This window comes from Tachypleus tridentatus, chromosome 13, assembly GCF_004210375.1.
Source record: "Tachypleus tridentatus isolate NWPU-2018 chromosome 13, ASM421037v1, whole genome shotgun sequence".
NCBI classification, from domain to species: domain Eukaryota; kingdom Metazoa; phylum Arthropoda; class Merostomata; order Xiphosura; family Limulidae; genus Tachypleus; species Tachypleus tridentatus.
Window position 1 is genome coordinate 224,078,511 of NC_134837.1, and position 19,489 is coordinate 224,097,999.

The 19,489-nt window shown below is 31.5% G+C and overlaps 1 protein-coding gene across 12 annotated transcripts in view; it reads left to right on the forward strand.

The window, feature by feature from the left end:
• Positions 1-19,489, forward strand: part of LOC143240860 (uncharacterized) — a 71,812-nt gene that overhangs the window by 12,552 nt on the left and 39,771 nt on the right. For 9 of the 12 annotated variants that reach the window (XM_076484051.1, XM_076484049.1, XM_076484060.1 and 6 more), the window contains 2 exons: positions 6,950-8,221; positions 16,559-16,697. In XM_076484051.1, coding sequence (XP_076340166.1) covers positions 6,950-8,221; positions 16,559-16,697 — 1,411 coding nt within the window. Of the gene's footprint in view, positions 1-668; positions 1,143-6,949; positions 8,222-16,558; positions 16,698-19,489 lie in introns of all 12 variants that reach the window. The other 3 variants (XM_076484058.1, XM_076484053.1, XM_076484062.1) reach the window with 2 other exon arrangements.

Genomic DNA, 19,489 nt, shown 5'->3' on the forward strand with positions numbered 1-19,489 from the left:
TCAGTAGTTTCTGATTGTGGCATGATCAGATAAACAGTAATATCATATATATATAATGTGGTATGTGTGTATTTTGCTTTTGGCTAGTGCAGTCTGCAAAGTTGGATTCAAAAGTGTTTGACTTAACATGCATACATTTATATATTTAAAAAAAAAAATGTACATGCAGTTAGGTAGTTTTTCCACACAGTTAAGAAACACTTAGATGTTAATTCAAACTTTTAATGGCTCATTTGATTTTAAGGAGTTGTACGGGCTACCTAGCAGACACTTTTTATGAGCCTCTTGACCTTTTTGAGTGCCACTGGCTCTCAAGCTTCCCCTCTAATTTTGAGCCCTGGACACGGAAATTTGATTTCTTCATTTCTTATAAAAATGTCCTGTATTGACAAGTGCTACGTTATGTGTTCCAATTGAGGGATCATTTTGTTTCATAAACTTTAATTCTGGACATATATAACCATTAGAGTATCATATGTTATTGTCTATATCTTGAATGTTGTATACATATTTTACTACTGCTTTCTTATCAATAACAAATTTTATCTTCATAATGATATTTGTATTCAAAATTATCCATTATGCTTTAATAATAATTAGGCACATTTGTTAAATCAAAAATTTGTTCCATTTATCCATAATTAAAATCTTAAGTTCTCTTTCCTCAGGTTGAGTTAGGAATGCAAAATTCTGTCATTCCAAGCCTGGAGTGTTGCCTGTAAGACTTATTCAGGTTGAGGAGAAGTTTTGTCCACTCCGGTGTTGACTATTTTCTTGTTATGATTATTATGGCATGGAAATAGTCACTACGTGACTACAGGTCGGGATCCAATCATGAATGCATGTGTCCAGTTACCCTAGCAAGCAATGTGGAATATAGGGTCTATAGCCCCATAATTGTAACCCCAATCAGTGGTTGGAGCTTGGCCCATGATGATAAATCATAAGTTCTACCCACAATACGGGAATTACATTTTAGGTGAAGAACATACCTGTTCAAGATGTAATGCTGTTCTCCCACTAGGAACCAATCTTCTTTTGACATACCCCTGATCTATGCAGGTGCTTTCTGTATGGATAATGCCCTCACTGGACCACGTACCTGAGAAATGTGGGAATTTTTGCTCTAAGTGACAGCAGATGTATGTATGTTTTGGAAGTTAACATTTTCTTAAATTTAAAATGTATTTTGTATAATACTCATCCCCTTTCACACTTTTCCACCCTTCCTCCCTACTAAGGGCCAATGTTAGACTGCCGGTTGAGTCAGTCTCAAAAAAGTGATAGCATTGTGTTAATGAGATACTTATATACAGTACCAAGATAAATATTGTCAGTGACAATTGAACAGTATATAAAACATTGGACTAAGGAAGAAAAACATTGGCTGGTTCTTAGATGGGCAAAGGAAGAAACCCTGGCAGTCAAGTAATAGCTATAAATGTGAAAGTAGGGGTATTACTGGAAATACAAATGGATTTAAGAAATTGTTTACTTTCATTGGTTACAGAGTTTTCTCTTACTTTTGTGTTAAGACTAAATTTAGTTCATTAATACAACATTTGTAGTCAGTATTGTATAATGTACACAGAGATCAAAATATTACATTCCCACATTCCTGAGGAAGTTAACTTTGTTTAGGGAATTCCTAAACAATTCTGTATTCCTTTAGAAATGACCAAAGGATGTGAACATATTGCATGGATTAAAGAAAGAACAATTTATGAGGAAATGTAATCTTCCTGATAGCTTTTCGTTAAGTTAATATAATTTTATGTCATGCACTACATGAATATCAATATTCTCTATCAATAAAAGTAGATTCATTAGATTGACAGCTTTTTCATTTCTTTATGATTTTATTTGACAAGTAGACTCAGTTAATTCATTTTGTCTATAATTCTGTATAATATTTTCAGTCACTTCACTGAAGTATTTTTTTTTAGGAAGAGTAAATAACTTTTGATTCTTTCTAAAAAATTAGGCCAGCCAGGTTACTAGAAGCACTTCCATTTTTGGCCTTGTAGTAATAAATCATTATAAATAGTATAAAAGTGTCTGTAGTATAGTTAAAGCTAAAATTTCAATCCTCCTGTTTTATCTGTTTGATAATATTTAGAATGTGTGGGACTTGCAAAATGTTATCTTGCTCAATATACCAGCATGTAGTTACAGATGTACTGCAGTTGTATGTAGCTAAACATGCTACATGATATGAAGGTTATCCTAAATGATCCATTCACTGTGTTCTTAAGCATTTAATACCAGAAGTCCAAGATATTGAATTCATTTCTTGCACTGGTTGCGAAGAAATATGTAGTGTTAACAAGTAATAAACATAGTGAAGAAAATGTGTCTTTAGCCACTATTCAGTTCTTCACATTATATAGCTGCAAAATAGCAGATATAATAAGTAAACTTGTTATTCCAAAGGAGGTCCAGTTCAATCTACATTGTGATCAGTGTGTACTTTTGGGAAGAGAAGCTAGGCTTGTGGAAAGTGTCAAACTTACTGTTGGTGTGAACAAGCTTTGTAGTCACTATGTGAAAAACTTAGACACTAGATAGGTGAAATGTTATTGGCCACTATTGAGTTCTTCACATAATATTGCTGCAAGATAGCAAATATAATAAATAAACTTAATGTTTTGAAAACTGTTTTAATTTTCATGACTAAGTTCAAGGGAGATCCACTTAACTCTACAGGGTTACCCAACAGTACACACTGTTCAAAGTTTAGATTGAACTGGACCTCTCTTGAACTTAAACTTCAAAATTAAACAATTTTCTGCATAGTAGCCAGTGATACTTCTTCATTTCATCTAACCAGTGTATAGTTTTTTTGTCATAGTGACACCAAAGAAGGTTCACACCAACAGTATATTTGATATATAGTGTAAATCAGTGGTGCACAAAGTACGGCCCATGATGAGTCACCGAGTGGCCCGCGATGTCCAACGGAAAGTCAAACATAGAGAGTTTGTGCGCTTAGAGTTCATGCCTGTGCAAAGATTAAGCACTGTAGAATAATATGCATTAAATTAGATACTGGATGCTCCATATTTGTGTCGAGCAATAAAGAAAATTTAATAAGCAAATCTCGTTAATGCATAGGCATTTAATCATTGGCGTAATCTCGCCTTCCAATTGTTCTTTAAGATTTACTTATAAGCCCTATTTTGATACTATTTTGTAACAAAAATGGCAGCTAATCATAAAAGAAAAGCTGACGACGAAAACCGGCAGTTTCATGATGATTGGGCTGCACATTACTGTTTGTTCAACAACAGAAGAACGTGATTTGTCTGCTGTCTCATTTAACAGTAGCAGTGGCGAAGGTATCCAATATAAAGTGTCATTATGAGTCAAAGCATAAAGATTTCCACAACTTTGTTGGTGATGAATGAACAGCTTGAATTGAATCTCTGCAGTGGTCACTGAATCACCAGCAGAACGTTTTCTCAAAGCAGTCAGCAGATTTTGGTGCAGCAGGTGATAGCGAAATCTGGCCAACTGTTCACTGATGGCAATTTTGTCAAGCAATGTATGATTACTGCATCGAAAAACTTGTGTCCGGAAGCAGTTCGCAAGCTACAGATGGTGGCTTTGAATCGTATGACAGTTCAATGAAGAATTTCACACCTCTCAGCAGATGTAACAAGGCAGCTTACAAATAAAGCAGCCAACTTTGTCTACTTTTCTTTGGCAGCAGATGAGTTGACTGACATCAGTTCAACAGCACAGTTACTAGTTTTTGTTCATGATATCATTTGATATCACAGAGGAACTAATCAGCATGGGTTCCATGAAAGGTCAGACAACTGGGTCTGCTCTATTTGAGGAGACAGTATGACTGTGTAGTGGTATTTCATTGGATTTCACGAAACTGGTAAGTGTGACAATTGGTGGAGCACCAGCCATGACCAGAGAAAGTAGCAAGCTGGTAGCACTGTTGATGAAGCATCGAAGAAAGCAGAACAGGTGGTTGGTGAAGTTGCACTGTATTATTCACCAACAGAACCTGTGCAGTAAAGAACTTGGTTTTCAGGCACTGATGGCATTAGTGACAAAAACCATTAATTTCATCAAATCACAAGGGTTCAATCACCGTCAGTTTCGTAGGCTTCTTGAAGAAATTGATTCAGATTATGGTGACCTTGTGTATCACTGTGAAGTACGTTGGTTGAGTCGAGGGAAGGTGCTCAGAAGATTCTGGAAGCTGATTGATGAGGTGATAGAATTCCTCAGAAGCAAGAACAAAGACACAGAAGTGATTTCCATCACTGATCCAGCATGGCAAGCTGATTTGACCTTTCTGGTAGACATGACACAACATTTGAATTATCTGAATTTTAAGTTGCAAGGCAAAAATCAGCTTGTCTATCAGCTTGCAAATCACATCTCAGCTTTCAGGACAAAGTTGCAGTTGGTCCAGCAGCAAGCAGCATCAGGCAACTTTGTGCACTTTCCCACTTTTCAGTCACAGCTACAGAAGAATCAGGACATTGACACACAAGTTTATGTTGGGAAGTTAGATTCCTTGATTCAATCCATCAGCTCACAGTTTCATGACTTTGACCAATGCAAATTGTTAATGAAACTTTTTGCTGATCTGTTCAGTGTGTCAGTGGATGACTTGTCAGCAGAATATCAGCTCAAACTTACTGATCTCCAGGCATCTGATGAACTGCGTGCTATTTACTGAGAAAACAGTTTGCTTGACTTCTACAAAATGTTGCCTGATACATTTGCTAATCTGAAAAGGACACACTTTTCCACACCAGCATTTTAGGCAGCACATACTGCTGCAAACAGGCTTTCTCACATATGAAACTGAACAAAAACAACACTTGCAATCAGCTGACTGATGATCATCTGGAAGCAGTCTTGTGTCTTTCAACATCAAACATCAAGCCGGACATTTCTAATCTCATAGATGACATGCAGCACCAACCATTGCACTGACTTTGTGACAGTTGATGTATCATAACATTTCTTAGAATAATGTGCAAACTCTCTGATGTAATAATTATTTGTGTTCTTAAATGTGATGTTTATCTTGTGTGAAACAACTGTGGGATGATTTTAATCTTCTTTTTTGTAGCCCCTGACTCAAAAGTTTGTGCACCATTGGTGTAAATTAATGTTTTTAAATGAAAAATTTGGTGGTGACAGAAGGAACACTGCTTTACTTAACCCTTTTGCTATGGACTTGGTATAATATACACAAGTTCATCTACATATTTACATATGTTAACAATTTACACTAACTCTTCATACAACATGTGTATCTTCACAAAATTTGGTATAATTTTAGTAAAGATTACGAGTATTTTGTGAACAATAAATGAAAATTTTAAGAAAATATTTTTACTAAAGATTTGTGAAAATAGACTTGTTTGTTACTAATCTGAAGGCTAAATGATTTTATATTATGATTAAAAAACTATTCTTTGTCCCAAAAATTTCAAATACTATTTGCATAATCTCTAAAACCTGAATACATCTCAAACTTTTGTTTTTATTAATACTTTATATTTTGTTATTTTATATACTCTTAATGTGTGGAGTCTGTCACTTAACCAATGTAATAACCATCATAAAAGAATTAGGAAATATAAATTTTCCTTTTTTCATGCTAGAATGACTACATACGTATAACAAATGTTTAGTCTAAGTAGCTTAAGTCTCATAATGCTACATATTTAAATATGTATATTTATTATTTTGTAACTTGCATTATAATACTGACCTCCCAATCTTGCCCAGCTAACATAGTATAACTTGTATTATAATTTTGACCTTTAGTCTTCCCTGACTTGAGTGTGTTTTAATGGATTAATATTTTGTAGTATACAGTCACATTTCAGTTATTATACGTTATATATGTATATAGATTACTACTATTTAGAAAGAAATTATTAAGCTTGTTTTTCTTAAAATATAGAACAATAAATCAAGAAGTAAAGCAAGCAATTATCACTTCTCCCTATGACCTTTGCACTCAGTTGTTGCTGGATGTAGGTTGCTAAGCCTTTTAAAATTTGGCACGTGGAGGATATCAAACAAAATATTTAACATTTTACATATCAGTTCAGTAACCAAAAAATCATAAATAACTACACTAATACCATAGAATTCTGCTATAATTTATCAAGCTTAGCAACTAAGACTTATTTAGATTTTAAAAAATATTAAACTTCGAGCAGATTAAAGACACTCTAGGCTTAGTATTTTGACATCACAATCATCTTATTCTAAATGGTGCTGCATTCAACATACCATGTGACTTACTAAAATCTATATATAGGTGTATTTATTTAATATTTATTTTTAAATTAAGAAATTAACTCATATTAACATTTGAATTATAATCTACAATTTGATTCTAAACTTAGTGACAAATTCATAAAATAGTGGTTCAATAAAGTTTTGAATGCAAGTCAACAAATATGATGACATAGCCTTTGAACCCTGACCTGTTGCAAAAAGTTAAGAACCTAACAGATTACACAAGGCTACTTGTTCCATCAAGAACCCTTAAAACTGATTTACTTGATAATTACCATTAAATGCTAACAATTACAGTCTTTCACAAATATTAACTAAAGGACATAAATAATGGACATCATAAGTATTTTTTTGAAAACAACTAATAAACTTAATTTTTATGCATTTGTGCTTTGTGGAGGGTAGTCATGAACAAACTAGCACTAACATATAGACTAGTGAAGTAAATTTGTAATAGATTGTTGTAATTTCACATACTCTGTATTAGTTGTTATCAAACAAATCTAAAGTAATAAAAATTAAGAAAAAACCCAGAATTGTAGTTTTGGCATAGATATATTTACATGCTGGTGTATTTCTTAATGTGCTCTCATTTTATCATGTAATGAAAACACTAACATTTTATGAATGCGTTTATTCATTGATTATTTTTCTTTAGGTTTGATACAAAATCATACCAAGTCATCTACGATGCCATGCAATCCTTCCACTGATGTGCGCTGTAATGAACAAAGAGTTAAAAATTGGATAATACCTGGTAATAGTAAGTGTATCCATAGAAAATTAAACTCAAATCTCTCTTCATATTACCACAAAAAAGAACATCGGTATCTTCCTTATCCTTATAGAACTGTGAATCTGAAAGCTGATCATGGAACATCCTGTAACAGGTCTTTAAGGTCATCTGAAATTATTGCCAAAAGTAGATTTAAATTGGTTAGGCCACCATCTTCTTCGGTTGCATCATTAGCACCTATTACTATACAAAGACATAAACTTGCATCTGAAACAAAAGTAAAAGAACAGTCAACTGTACCTTCTCTCTTGGTATCTAACAACAGCACTTCTGTTGCTGAGAAAGCATCCAAAATGTCTTTGATAAATAGTAATTCAGTTTTATCATCAGCTTATGTTGTCAAAAAAGAATATCAAGAAGCTAAAAGCCAAGCTGAACCATCTTTCATGATAAGAAGTCCAATGTTGCAGAGAAAACATCATCTAGCTTCAGTTATTAATGATTATAATAGAAATACATCTGTACCTGTGATGAAAACATTAACATTTAGGAAAGATAGTTGTTTAACAGATGTTAAAGATATCACCAAATGTCATAGAAGAAGTACTGCTTTATCAAAATCTGGTAAAGCTCCATCTACTATTATGACTAAATCTGTTTGTAAGAAAACAAATAGTATTAAAACTCAGTTGAAAAATACTATGCTTGTAAAAGATAAGTCAAGTTATGATGATCCAAAGGACTTGAGATGTTTTTCAAATTTGTTGCAAACGGCTGTTTCTTCTAAGGAAAACCATTTCCTTAATGAAAAATTCCATAAGGATACGAAACAGGAGTACTACCCCAATTTGCTTAGTTCATTGAATAGAAAAAGAGCTAAGCAGTTTAAAGCTTCAAGAACATTTGTTAAACAACCAGTCACTAACAGAGCATCTGTAGTACAACTAAATACTTCTAGAGAACGTGTTACACAAACAAGATTGATAAGAAGATACAAGTTATCAGATAAAACAACAAAACTGGTTAGAACACCATTAATTAAAATTGTGAAGTCAAAGTACAAAGTGATAAATAAGAAAGTCCAGCAAGGGAAGACAAGCTTTCAGAATAGGAAAATGTTGGCACCTGTAGAGAAAAGCAAATGTGACTACAAGCCAGCTGTAAGGAGTAAGAAGAACAAGTTGCATCTTACTGGTAAACATTTGTTTTGTTTTGTTTTGTTTTGTTTTGTTTTGTTTGTTTTCTTTGTGAGCATCTTGAATCAAGCTATTAGTTTATGCAAATGTTTTTTTACATGCCACAAGCCTTGAGCACCCATGTACCTCAAAATCAGCAAAGTTCAACTGTCACACATTCAAATCATCATGCAACAACTCTCCACGTGTGGGAGTGCAATGCATTTTCCTCACACATGGAACTCCTCCTATTCAATTCTACTGAACTATCAATTCTCGTTTGGCAGTACTAGTGTCAAGATTTTATTTTTAATTTTTACTTTCTCTCCTCCCTTTTTAAAATATCACAGGAAGTGAAAATATTTTCTAATTCTTTCTACTCTACCTATTTTACACAATAACTTACCTTTATTGCTCTTCACATTTTTTTTTTTTAATTGAAGATTAAGTTCCTAATTTGGAGATGTTTTCACTTCCAAAACAATTATGTAGAATTCAGGAAGTGGTACTCAGTACTACTCTACTAAATTTTTGTTATCAGTATACACATACTTAATATTACAGTATAATAATTTCTTCATTTCCTTAACTCTATATTTTATACTTACAATTAATTTCACTGCCCAGCCTTCTCCCACTGTTGCTTACTTGTTCAGGTTGATTTTGACAATATTCTTCCACCTGATTAAGTATTGGCCTTCCCAGTCCTCTGCTGCAGAGTCTACTAGACCTACCTCTCAGTCCTTTTTATACTCATTTCACTGTTGTTTATTTTGTTGTTTTTCCTCTCCTTTTCCAGACATTTAATTTATGTTGGGTTTTAAGAGATGGTGCTGACATGCTTCATTCTTTGTGGGCTTTGGTTCATTTTGCCTTAACTTACCATCAGCCAGATTGCTTTTTTGTTTTCTTCTTTTTTTGCATGTTGGATATCTGTTTCCTGCATGGGTGACAGAATCTGTTAATTTTATCGCTTTCTCCCTAGCCAAATTTTCCATCTTTCATTTTCCAATAATGCCTCTTAATGATATAGTAGCTGTTGAACACCTTCCTTACATGTTCTGTGTATTTCTTTAAGATTTTTGTGGGGAACCTTCCTCCTCCTTACCTCCATGTTGGGGCAGTTACCATCTTTGGCTTTTTTGTTGTTATCTATTGTAGAAAAAGTTTTAATACCCATACCAGCCATCTGGAGATTCATTTTTACTTCAAGTTGGTTTTTCGTCATCACGAATCACTGGAACAGCCTTGTACCAAGTTCATTTGACTTCCACTTTTAATTAGGATTTTTTTTTTCAGTTGCTTAATTGTCTCTTTGCCCATGGCCAACACAGATCTGGTTTTCTCAGCTGCTTCAGCTCGATCTGTCTTTTTTGTTTTGGATTGATTTTTCACCCCTTACCCTCAGTTGACAGTTATATCTTCAGAACACAATGTAATATATGTTACTTGATAGGTGAAAACCTTGACTTTATATTTGTTACAGGTAATGTAGAATTAAACATAAGAGAAACTATTAACAAATTTTTAAAGATAGGATGCGGCAGGATGAGTCTTGATTTATTTGATATATCTGTCACCAAACAAAATTGAAGGCTATGAAAATTACAGTTTGTCTAAGCAAAGATGATTTTAAATTGAGTAATGTATAATTAATTGCATAGTTACTGGAGGGATGTTGGATATAATTTGAAAAGATACTTAGAGGAATGTGTTACACTAGTGGAAATACAGGATTTATTTAAATATTGCCATATAGGTATTAGTTAAGATTTTATGCTGTACTAATTCTTATAACGTAAACAAAAAGTAGTTTAATAAAATTTTGAATGTAGGACACTAAAACTGTGTCATGCAACAATGAACACCCATGGTGATAGGGTTAATATGGTTCTTCCTTTTATGCTATCCGTCCTTGATTTTCTTATGCCAAGGATGTTGTAGCACTGGAGATGGTTTAAGTTACATACACATTTTTACTGTACTGTTTATTGCTCTCATATGCCCATTCATATATGATCCTTTCTCCTACCCCCACCATATAGCATGGTTTTGGATTGTAGTTGACGTACCATTGGTATGATCCTCTTTCCTGCCCCAACTGATTATCTCTTCCTGGTGGATGGGTGTTGGATTTTAGATGATTTACTGACAGTATGATCCTCATGCTACTCCCATGTGGATGTCAGTTCTGGTGGCGAGGTTTTGGGCATTGTTGATTTGCCTTGTATGGTCTGTTGCACCCAAGTTGCTTTACATCTAGAAATACATCCTTTTACTCTCACCCACATTGATGTACTCTATGGAATTGGGATTCCAATATAGTGTGGTTCAGATCCCTGTCTAATCATTGTTCTCCCCCCTTTTGGACTTGCTCCTCCCAAGTTCTGCCTATGTCTACAACACCTTTTTTCACATTTAAGGGATAGTATACCTTGTACAGAAGTGGTGCAGCTTCCTACATGTAATCGTTTGCTGTGAGGATCTACTCTTTAAGGGTATCCTTTGGGATCTTTTTTTTTTCCCTCACACTGGTTCCTCCACCTATTCAGTGTGAGAGAAGGTAATGTACCAAATTGAAAGTTATAATTTTGCTATACTAAAAATATATTTCAAACAGGAACTTGCCTCTTCCCACCCTTATTCCCCACAGAAAAGTGGTGCTTCTATTTTCCATCAAAACTCAGAAGAGATAGTTTGATAGAATTGAATAAAGGGATCACATGCATCAGGAGGATGTGTTGCGCTCCTGTTGGTGAAGGGTTGTCACATGAAGATTTTCATGTGAGATGCAGTTGAATCATTAATTTGGGGTATGGGGGAGCTTAAGGCTTATGGCATGTAATAAAAAAATTAACATATTAGAGGGCAGTATTGAACAATAATAGCTATTTATGTGAGAAAAGGTGAGTACCTAAAGGAAATGAATGTTCAGTGTAGGAAAATTAAAACTTTAGAACTTTTTGTGAGACTTGTTTTTAATCTTCTAAAATTTCCAGGCTATTTAATTCTTACCTTTTTCACAGATATGTAATATTTTGCTGTTTTTTTTTTGTTTGTTTTTTTCTGGATCAAATTGGTATTTTGATTCAATAAGGTGGGTGCAAAGATTGATTACATTTTTCTTAATTTACAGATCCTAAAATATCATTTAATCCTTGTTTTTATGAAACACTGTTGTAGTCTTAATATGTTAATTGGTTAACACCTCTGTTGTTGTATTGTAGATTTTCTCTTTGTTGTTGAATAACATTTTACGTAGAGTTGTTTGTACAGTAGAAGACAGATGTGTAGATTTCTTTAATTATTTAGTTATTTAATTTGTGAATGTAGCATATCTTAAACCATTTATTATTGGTTTTTTTAACATTTGGTGCAGTATACAGGTATATAGATTTTAATTTTTTAAACAGTGTGTTGATTAACTTTATTGTTTTGTTGTTTATTGTTTTTAATTGAGTTTCATAATCTTCAGATAAAAAAGGTGCAGTGATAAGCCTGTATAAAAAACTGTGGAATATGACAAGTTTGTAAGATATTGAATATTGTATCATTTTTTTTAGCTGATTTGATCTAAAAAGATAGTGGATTAGTTTCTAGTGTAAGTGGCCTAGAGTCAAACCAGAATTTTGATTTAACCCTTTCATGACAGGTCAAGGGTAAAAGTCCATGTCATCACATTTGTTGACTTGCATTAAATATTTTTATTGAACTACTATTTTATGAATTTATGTCAGTAAGTATGGAATGAAATTGTAGATTATAATTCAAACATTAATATCGTATATTTGTTAATTTAACTTAAAAGTAAATATTGAAAAAAACATGTCTAAATATATATTTTATTAAGTCATGTGGTATGTTGAATGTAGCACTTTAAAATTAGGTGTTTGTAATGTCAAAGTACTAAGTCTATACGTTTATACAAATTAGGAACTCAAATTGCTAATATTGACAAGATAGAATATGAAATAAAAATCTCATACCTTTTTATTTTGCTAAGATATGGCTTAAGTACTGAATCAAACAGTGGTCCCATTCACCTCTTTCTATTTTTGAAAATGGTCCTTTATATGCACTTCAGTATATGAAATGTGAATAACCAATTGACGGCTTAGAATGTCCCTTCATGGGATTTCTCAGCTATTTTTAATGCTGTGAAAAGGCTACCATGTTATTTCGAACCAAGAGTTCAAAAAAGTATAAAGTGTCTTCAGTCTGCTCAAAGTGTCAATTTTTTTATACCTAAATACATCGTAGTTACTAAGCTTAATAAATTATGATGGAATTCTGTGGTATCAGCACCATTATTTATGAATTTTTTATTATTCAACTGTATGTGTAAAACCCAAAAGTTTGTTTGGGATATCAAAAAAAAAAAGGCCTAGTAACCTATGTCAAGCAGTAACTGAGTTCAGAAGCCATTGCTAGAAAAGATAATTGTTTGCTTTATTTCTTTATATATTATTATGTGTTTTAAAAAAATCAATTTATTTCCAAATAATAATGATCTATATACATATATAATGTATAATAATAAAAATGTGACTGTATATTATAAAATACAGCCAAGAGAGGGAAGGCTTAAAGGTCGTTTTATGTTACTGGATATGTAACATGAATACATGTGTACTGTGTCAGTGTGAGTTATGTAATATTAGACATGACTAGAAGGTCAATATAATAAAAAAAAAATTACATATATATGTAAATATGTAGCATTATGAGAATTAAGCTACCTAGACTAAACATTTGTATTCTCAGTTATGTGTATTAATTTAACATGAAAAAAGCATAATTTATAATTACTTCCTATTTTTTTATGATGGTTATGAGGTTGGTAAATTGACAGACTTCACATAGTTAGGATATATAAAATATAAAGTTGTTGAAAACAAACATTTGAAATGTGTTTAGAAGGTTTTATAGATTATACAAATAATATTTGAGAACTTTGGAATTAAGAATAGCTTTTTTTAATCATAACATGAAATTACTTTGCACTCAGGGTAGTAACAAAATAGTCTCTCAATTTCACAAACAGATTTTTAATAAAAATATATCAATTAAAAAATCTAATTATTTTGTGTATGAAAAATTGTAATCTTTACTAAAAATCTACCAAATTTTGTGAAGATACACATGCAAATACTTAACATGTGCAAATGTGTAGAAAGGGTTGATGAAGTCCACTATTTTGCATTCAAGCCATTTTAGTGTTGTAGAAATTGTTAGTTGTAACAATAAGGAAAACTCTCAATAGAACTTATAACAAGCAGACACATTACTAGTGATATTCCAGATGAAACTGAAAAATATTCTGTTTCTGTTAACATATTAGATATATATCTACTCTGTTGTTTAGGGTAATATCTTATGTATGGATTAAGACTGCAAGTGTTTCTCTTTGTGACTTATAGATGGGAGGGAAATTTTAGCCCATCCTCATCATAATGAAAATAATTGAATTGGTAAATTTATTTGTCTTGTTTTAGTAGCATCAGTGGTATTTTTGTTGGGTTGAAGAGAAGAGATTTACAAGTTGTTCTGATGTGTAACTTTCTAATATATGTTTGACTTCTACTTAATTTCTAACGTTTAGCTGATTTGTAAATCTAATAGGATGAATAGTTTCATGTGTGTAACCTTTCATGTAAACAACCTGTCAGGTTTGGTCATATTTTTATTTAAATTAATTTTATGACAATTTCAAAAACTTGTATTTTCAGTTATAGTTTGAGGAATTTCTTTAGTGAATGATGTTACTTAATAATTGGTAACAGTATTTAGAGAACACTGACAGACTTTAGTCATTGTCTTAAAATATGTTAATGAACCCAGAGTTCAAAACTGTACATCTGTACATGGTTTAAAATATACTAACTGTAATGGTGTTGACTCATTTTTAGAGATATAGCATAAGAAAACATAAATAAGCTTCAGAAATTCCTACAACTTGCATAAGTAATGTCATTAATCTACAGTTAGTTCTGAAAGCATATGTCCTATCACAGATGCAGATTTTTCATGGATAAAATAAGTGGGACTATCATGGTTACATAAGTCTCTATAGACTTTCCAAACCTTTTTTTTCCAGTATTAATTTTTACTATTGTGTAATAAAACAGTTGAATTATGTTGGTTTATATTAATTAAAAAATTGAACCAATTATTTTTATTATGGTGGAATTGTTATACATTCTCCATTATTCTAATCAAAGCTTTTTATCATGATTATTATGACTATTTTATCTTCATTATAGTGTTTTGTATAATTAGCAACAAGTGGATGTGATCAGGACTTATTTTAAAAGAGTGGACAGACCAGTGAAGAGATCCGATTTCGATGAAATTTTAATTAGTTAGATAATTACATTTATTTATATTGGACTTAAATTTCATTCATCAAACTGTACAAGTATTAATATTTTGATATTTAAAATACTGACATAATTTAACTGTTTCAGACTGTTGTTTGTTGTTTTTTTAAAATGAATAAAATTAATTTTTTAAAATAAGAGTTGGCTTTTTATGAAAGTGTAAAAGTAGCTTTTTGAAATGCTACCTGGTACAATCATCCAGAATCTTGAGTGCAGCAAAAAGGATTTTAATGACCCATTTATTGTGAGGTTCTTTGTTTTCTTCATTAAATGCATGTAAATACCCAATATTATCACAGCTAACTTCAGTCTGGTACTGTCACAATAGTATTGCTGTTACCCATATATACTACCTCACTAAAGAGGCCTTCTCGTTTGTTTAATGGCTTTCTGACATTGGCAAGTTACCACCACCTAACTGAAGTGTAAAGTTTAGTACAGGAGCCTAGATATGAATATAGACCTAGGTTTGGATCTAAATAGTTGAGAGAGTAAATATCAAAATCAGTTATATACATATAAAACTTGACAATTTAGAGGTAGTTGCTAGTAGGTAAATCAACAGTCTCTTTAACTGGTGAGTAGACTCCTCCTACTCATACACAGAAAAGAAAAACAGGGATTTACTAATTTCTAAACTTTTTCAAATGCTGCATTATTCTGTCATGGTTTTAGTATTTTTTGGTTAAGAACATATTTTTATCAAAAGAAAATATTTTTGCCATATACATTTCTTAAAGATAATTTGGACATTTTATACTTTCCAAATGAATTGAGTAATGTCATTTAAATACCACCCTGTTGTCACCATTATGTTCCATAGTGATCTTCTGTAAGTTAAAGGAATTGATAGTAAAATGTATTTTTGTTATTAATTTTCTCTCATCTCTGGTAAGTGTAATATTTTTATTTAAAGTTATTACAACTGCAGTTAAAAATAATTGACCAGTTATATCATTTGTTTGTGTACATTGTTTGAATATGAAAAATGTAAACACCTTATTCATAAAGATTTTAGTCATCAGAATGTTCTGCAGTCATTTATCTTCTTCACTAAACAGTAAATGTAACTAAACTTATCTCATATTATGATGAGTTTGATTTGGTAAATATAATACAAAAGCTCCTGTTTATAAATATTGTAACTCAATAAAACTTGTATATATAAATGAAAAACAAAACAGAGATATCTTCAAGTATTGTACATTTATTACTGTCTCAGAATGGTAATAGTTTTCTTTGTTGCACATTAACCCTATCTGTAAACTGTATATTAAAGCGTCTGTCTTTTTTGAGAAAGAAAAAAAGAAAGAAAAACCTGTTGTAGCTTTCAAAAGGATATAATTTTACACACACATTTTCACAATTCATAAACAAAAATAAAGTAAAACGAACATTTACAGAAACTATGAAAAAACTTAAACAATTATATTTCCTAAAATAAGTAAGAACTTCATTTAAAATGTACAATAATTGACTGTGTAAAGTTAAAAGAACATGTGAAACAGGTGTGGATTTTTAGAAATCTGTCTAGTGTGTGTTTCTTGGAGTTGAATGAACAATGTAAAAAAAAATTGTTTATTGAGTAAAGTATAACAGTAAAACTTGTTATCTCATATGTAGAAAGAAATAACTTAAATTCCTCTACTTTATGGTCAGTTAGGTAGAACAAATTAAAATTAGGTAACAGTTGCTGTGAAGCTAAGACTTAGTTGGTATGTTACAATGCATAACCCTACCAAGGTAAGTCATCTTGTGGTCATGGGTCAAAGAATGTTTGATAATAAGCCTATCCAGAAATGCTTTGAAGTTGTAAACAGATATTACAATATACACATGCACCCATCTAACTGATGCCTGTTTTCTGTAAAGTATTAAAGTATCTATTTGCATATTATATACATATGGTAAACTATAGATAAATAGATGTAGTGATACTACTTTGAATTTTGAAAATTCTCTTCATAATATTTCAGGAGGTTCAACATGGAACTGGAACAAAAATTCCTTTACGTACAGGAATTGGACATGCCAAGCTCATCATCATATACTCAAGCCAGCTAGCAAACATGTATCCAAAAAACGTAATGTGTTTTTGAGAAATAAATTCATCAGGTATGTTTTCCAATGCAGTATAATATAAGAAAAAAATATTTTTGTTCATGTATATTCTACTTTCTTTAGCACTGTGTCATCATTTTGAAGTATTATGGCTATCCATTTTTATAGTATAATGTGCTTTATTATACCTGTGACTTATCTGATTGATCATTAGAAAATATAAGCATCAAAATTATAAATACTGGTTTTAAAATGCAACTACAGTTTATAAATTTTGACTGTGAACATTTTGTTGGCAAACTGTAACCTACAATTTTTTTGTGAATTATCTTTAAAATAGTAATAATAAAGAAGAGGCATGTCAAGTTTATAGGCTTTGAAATATATTACTAACAACTGATTGAAAAATGGAGTAAGATTGTATATGACAAAAGGTAGCATCAACTGATTAGTTAGTTTAGATGTTGAAGGGTCTTCATTAGTATAACTTCTGAAAAACGTTTTGTCCAAAGTACAAAATTCTAGAAAAATCTGCTTCTCACAAAAATTCCTTTTGTCCCTTCTACAACTAAATAATAAATAATTTTTAAAAATTGGGTTTTTGTTTTTACTTAACAGTCTAAACAGTACTGGTGGTTCCTCCGTTCTTTTTGAGAATGGTAACCATATGTCCCAGACATGTGGTAACATTTGGGCAACAGGACAATTCAGCAACAGCTGATTGGGCGGCAGTAAATTATGTCAAAAGACAGGTCGTCGAATGGACAAGTTGTCAAAAGACAACTAGTCAAAAAATCAACTTGTGGACAACAGACTGTTAACAGTTGGGTCATGATGTGGATTTATTATAATATTAACATTTACTAAGGGGAATGCACAAATGTTTACATGTACATAAATCAGGTTTACAACATATGAGTCATTTGTTGCATTTTAAATAGATTAACACAAAATACAATGATTTGACAGAGATTAAAAAAGTTTGCAAAGTATTGGATTTATACTCCAAAAATGAACTTGGTAAGAAACGAATATAAACAATATTGAAAATTAATGAATTATAGATGTCTTATATCAAAATCTAAAAATGACTCAATAATGATTTATACAGTAAAAATAGCTGCAATGTTGCCAAACAGTTGATAATATTGTCCACAAATGGGTTGTTACTGAGTTGTCTGTCGACTAGTGATATTGTTGATTATCATGCAGTTGGCCCTGAATCATTCCAGATTGGACCTTTCTGTCTCAGAAATCTTTCAGGATGTAATAAGTATGATTAATATAAATTACATCATTATGGCTTACTGCAGTGGAATCATTAGATATGTGATCAGTGAGGGATGTGTTGTTCTCACATTTTACTACCATTTATGTTGAATATTAGGCTGGTTAGGCCTAGTCTGAGTTGGTATGTTACAATGCATAATCATACTAAGACAAGTCCTAGGCTATGCCATCTTGTTTATAGACCCACATTCAAAATTTTATTAACATATTTGATGAATGTATGGCTTGGCATCAAATTGTAAATAATTCAAAGTTTAGTATTGTACATTAGTTAATGTATTAATTTAAAAGTAAGTATTAAAAAATAATCGTAAATATTGATTTTTGTAAGTCATATGATACATTGAGTGCAGCATTGGCTCAAATTATGTGTTTGCGATGTCCAAATATGAAGTCTGTAGTTTTTATGAATTAGATACCCAAATTACAGATATTGACAAGCTGGAATATAAGATAAACTCCTACCTTTTCTGTTTTCAAGATATTTATTGAATTAGGCAAGGCTGCCCCACCCACCTCTTCTGTTTTTGAAAATACTTTCTTACACCTGCTTTGCTCAGTAATGTCTGGATAACCAGTCAAAAGCTCAGAATATACCCCAAGTAGGTTTTTTCAGTCTTTGTGAAGTATTTGTGTGGGAAACTTTTTTCTTTCATCTTAGATTTCAAGATTAGTCTTACCAGCACTAAGGTAAGACATTAGTGAGCTTAAAAAATCTTATTTTTTAGACCCTAAGCTACTAAGTTTGATAAATTATAGTGGAATTCTGAGATATTGATATAGTAATTTATTATTTTAAAACTCTTATATAAAACATAAAAAAATTGTTTTAAACATACCATACCACTTTAAAAAAAAAAAGGAAAACATTAGATAGCTGTCAAAAACAAACAAGAGCACAGAAAAAATAAAAATATTAGTGTGTAGAGAAAGAAAGTGAAATGATAAATAGCAGTAAGAAAAATAAATTGTAGCAAGATACAGAAATCACATCAGCTTGTATAAACCATACCAAACAATATACAAGACATTTAAAATTTATTTTAGAAAACAAGCCAAATGTTATTGAAAACTCACAAAACAATACAGAAAACACGTAAATTGATAATTAGCTCTAGTAAATATTTAAAAAAATACTTTTTGGTGAATATCAAATGGACCCAAGTACAAAACATACCAAGTCAAGTAGAAAAATGGAAAACATTAAATAGCTGTTGAAAACAAACAAAAAAGCATATAGAAAACATGAAAGTGTTAGTCTGTAAAGAAACTAGGAAAAGGATAAAAAAAAGTATCAAGTTATATAGAAACCACATCATATGACAGCTGTACATGGAAATCTCATCAAATTATAGTTAGTTTTATAAGACATATCAAACAATATACAAAACATGTAAACCAATGGTCAACTATGCAAAGTGTTTTGAGACCCAAAATAAACACAAATACAAAACATGTCGAATCACTTGCAGAAAACTACAGATAGCTGTCAAAAGCACAGAAAAAAAAGTGTGTAGAGAAAGGAATCTAAACTATAAATAGAAGTAAGAAAAACA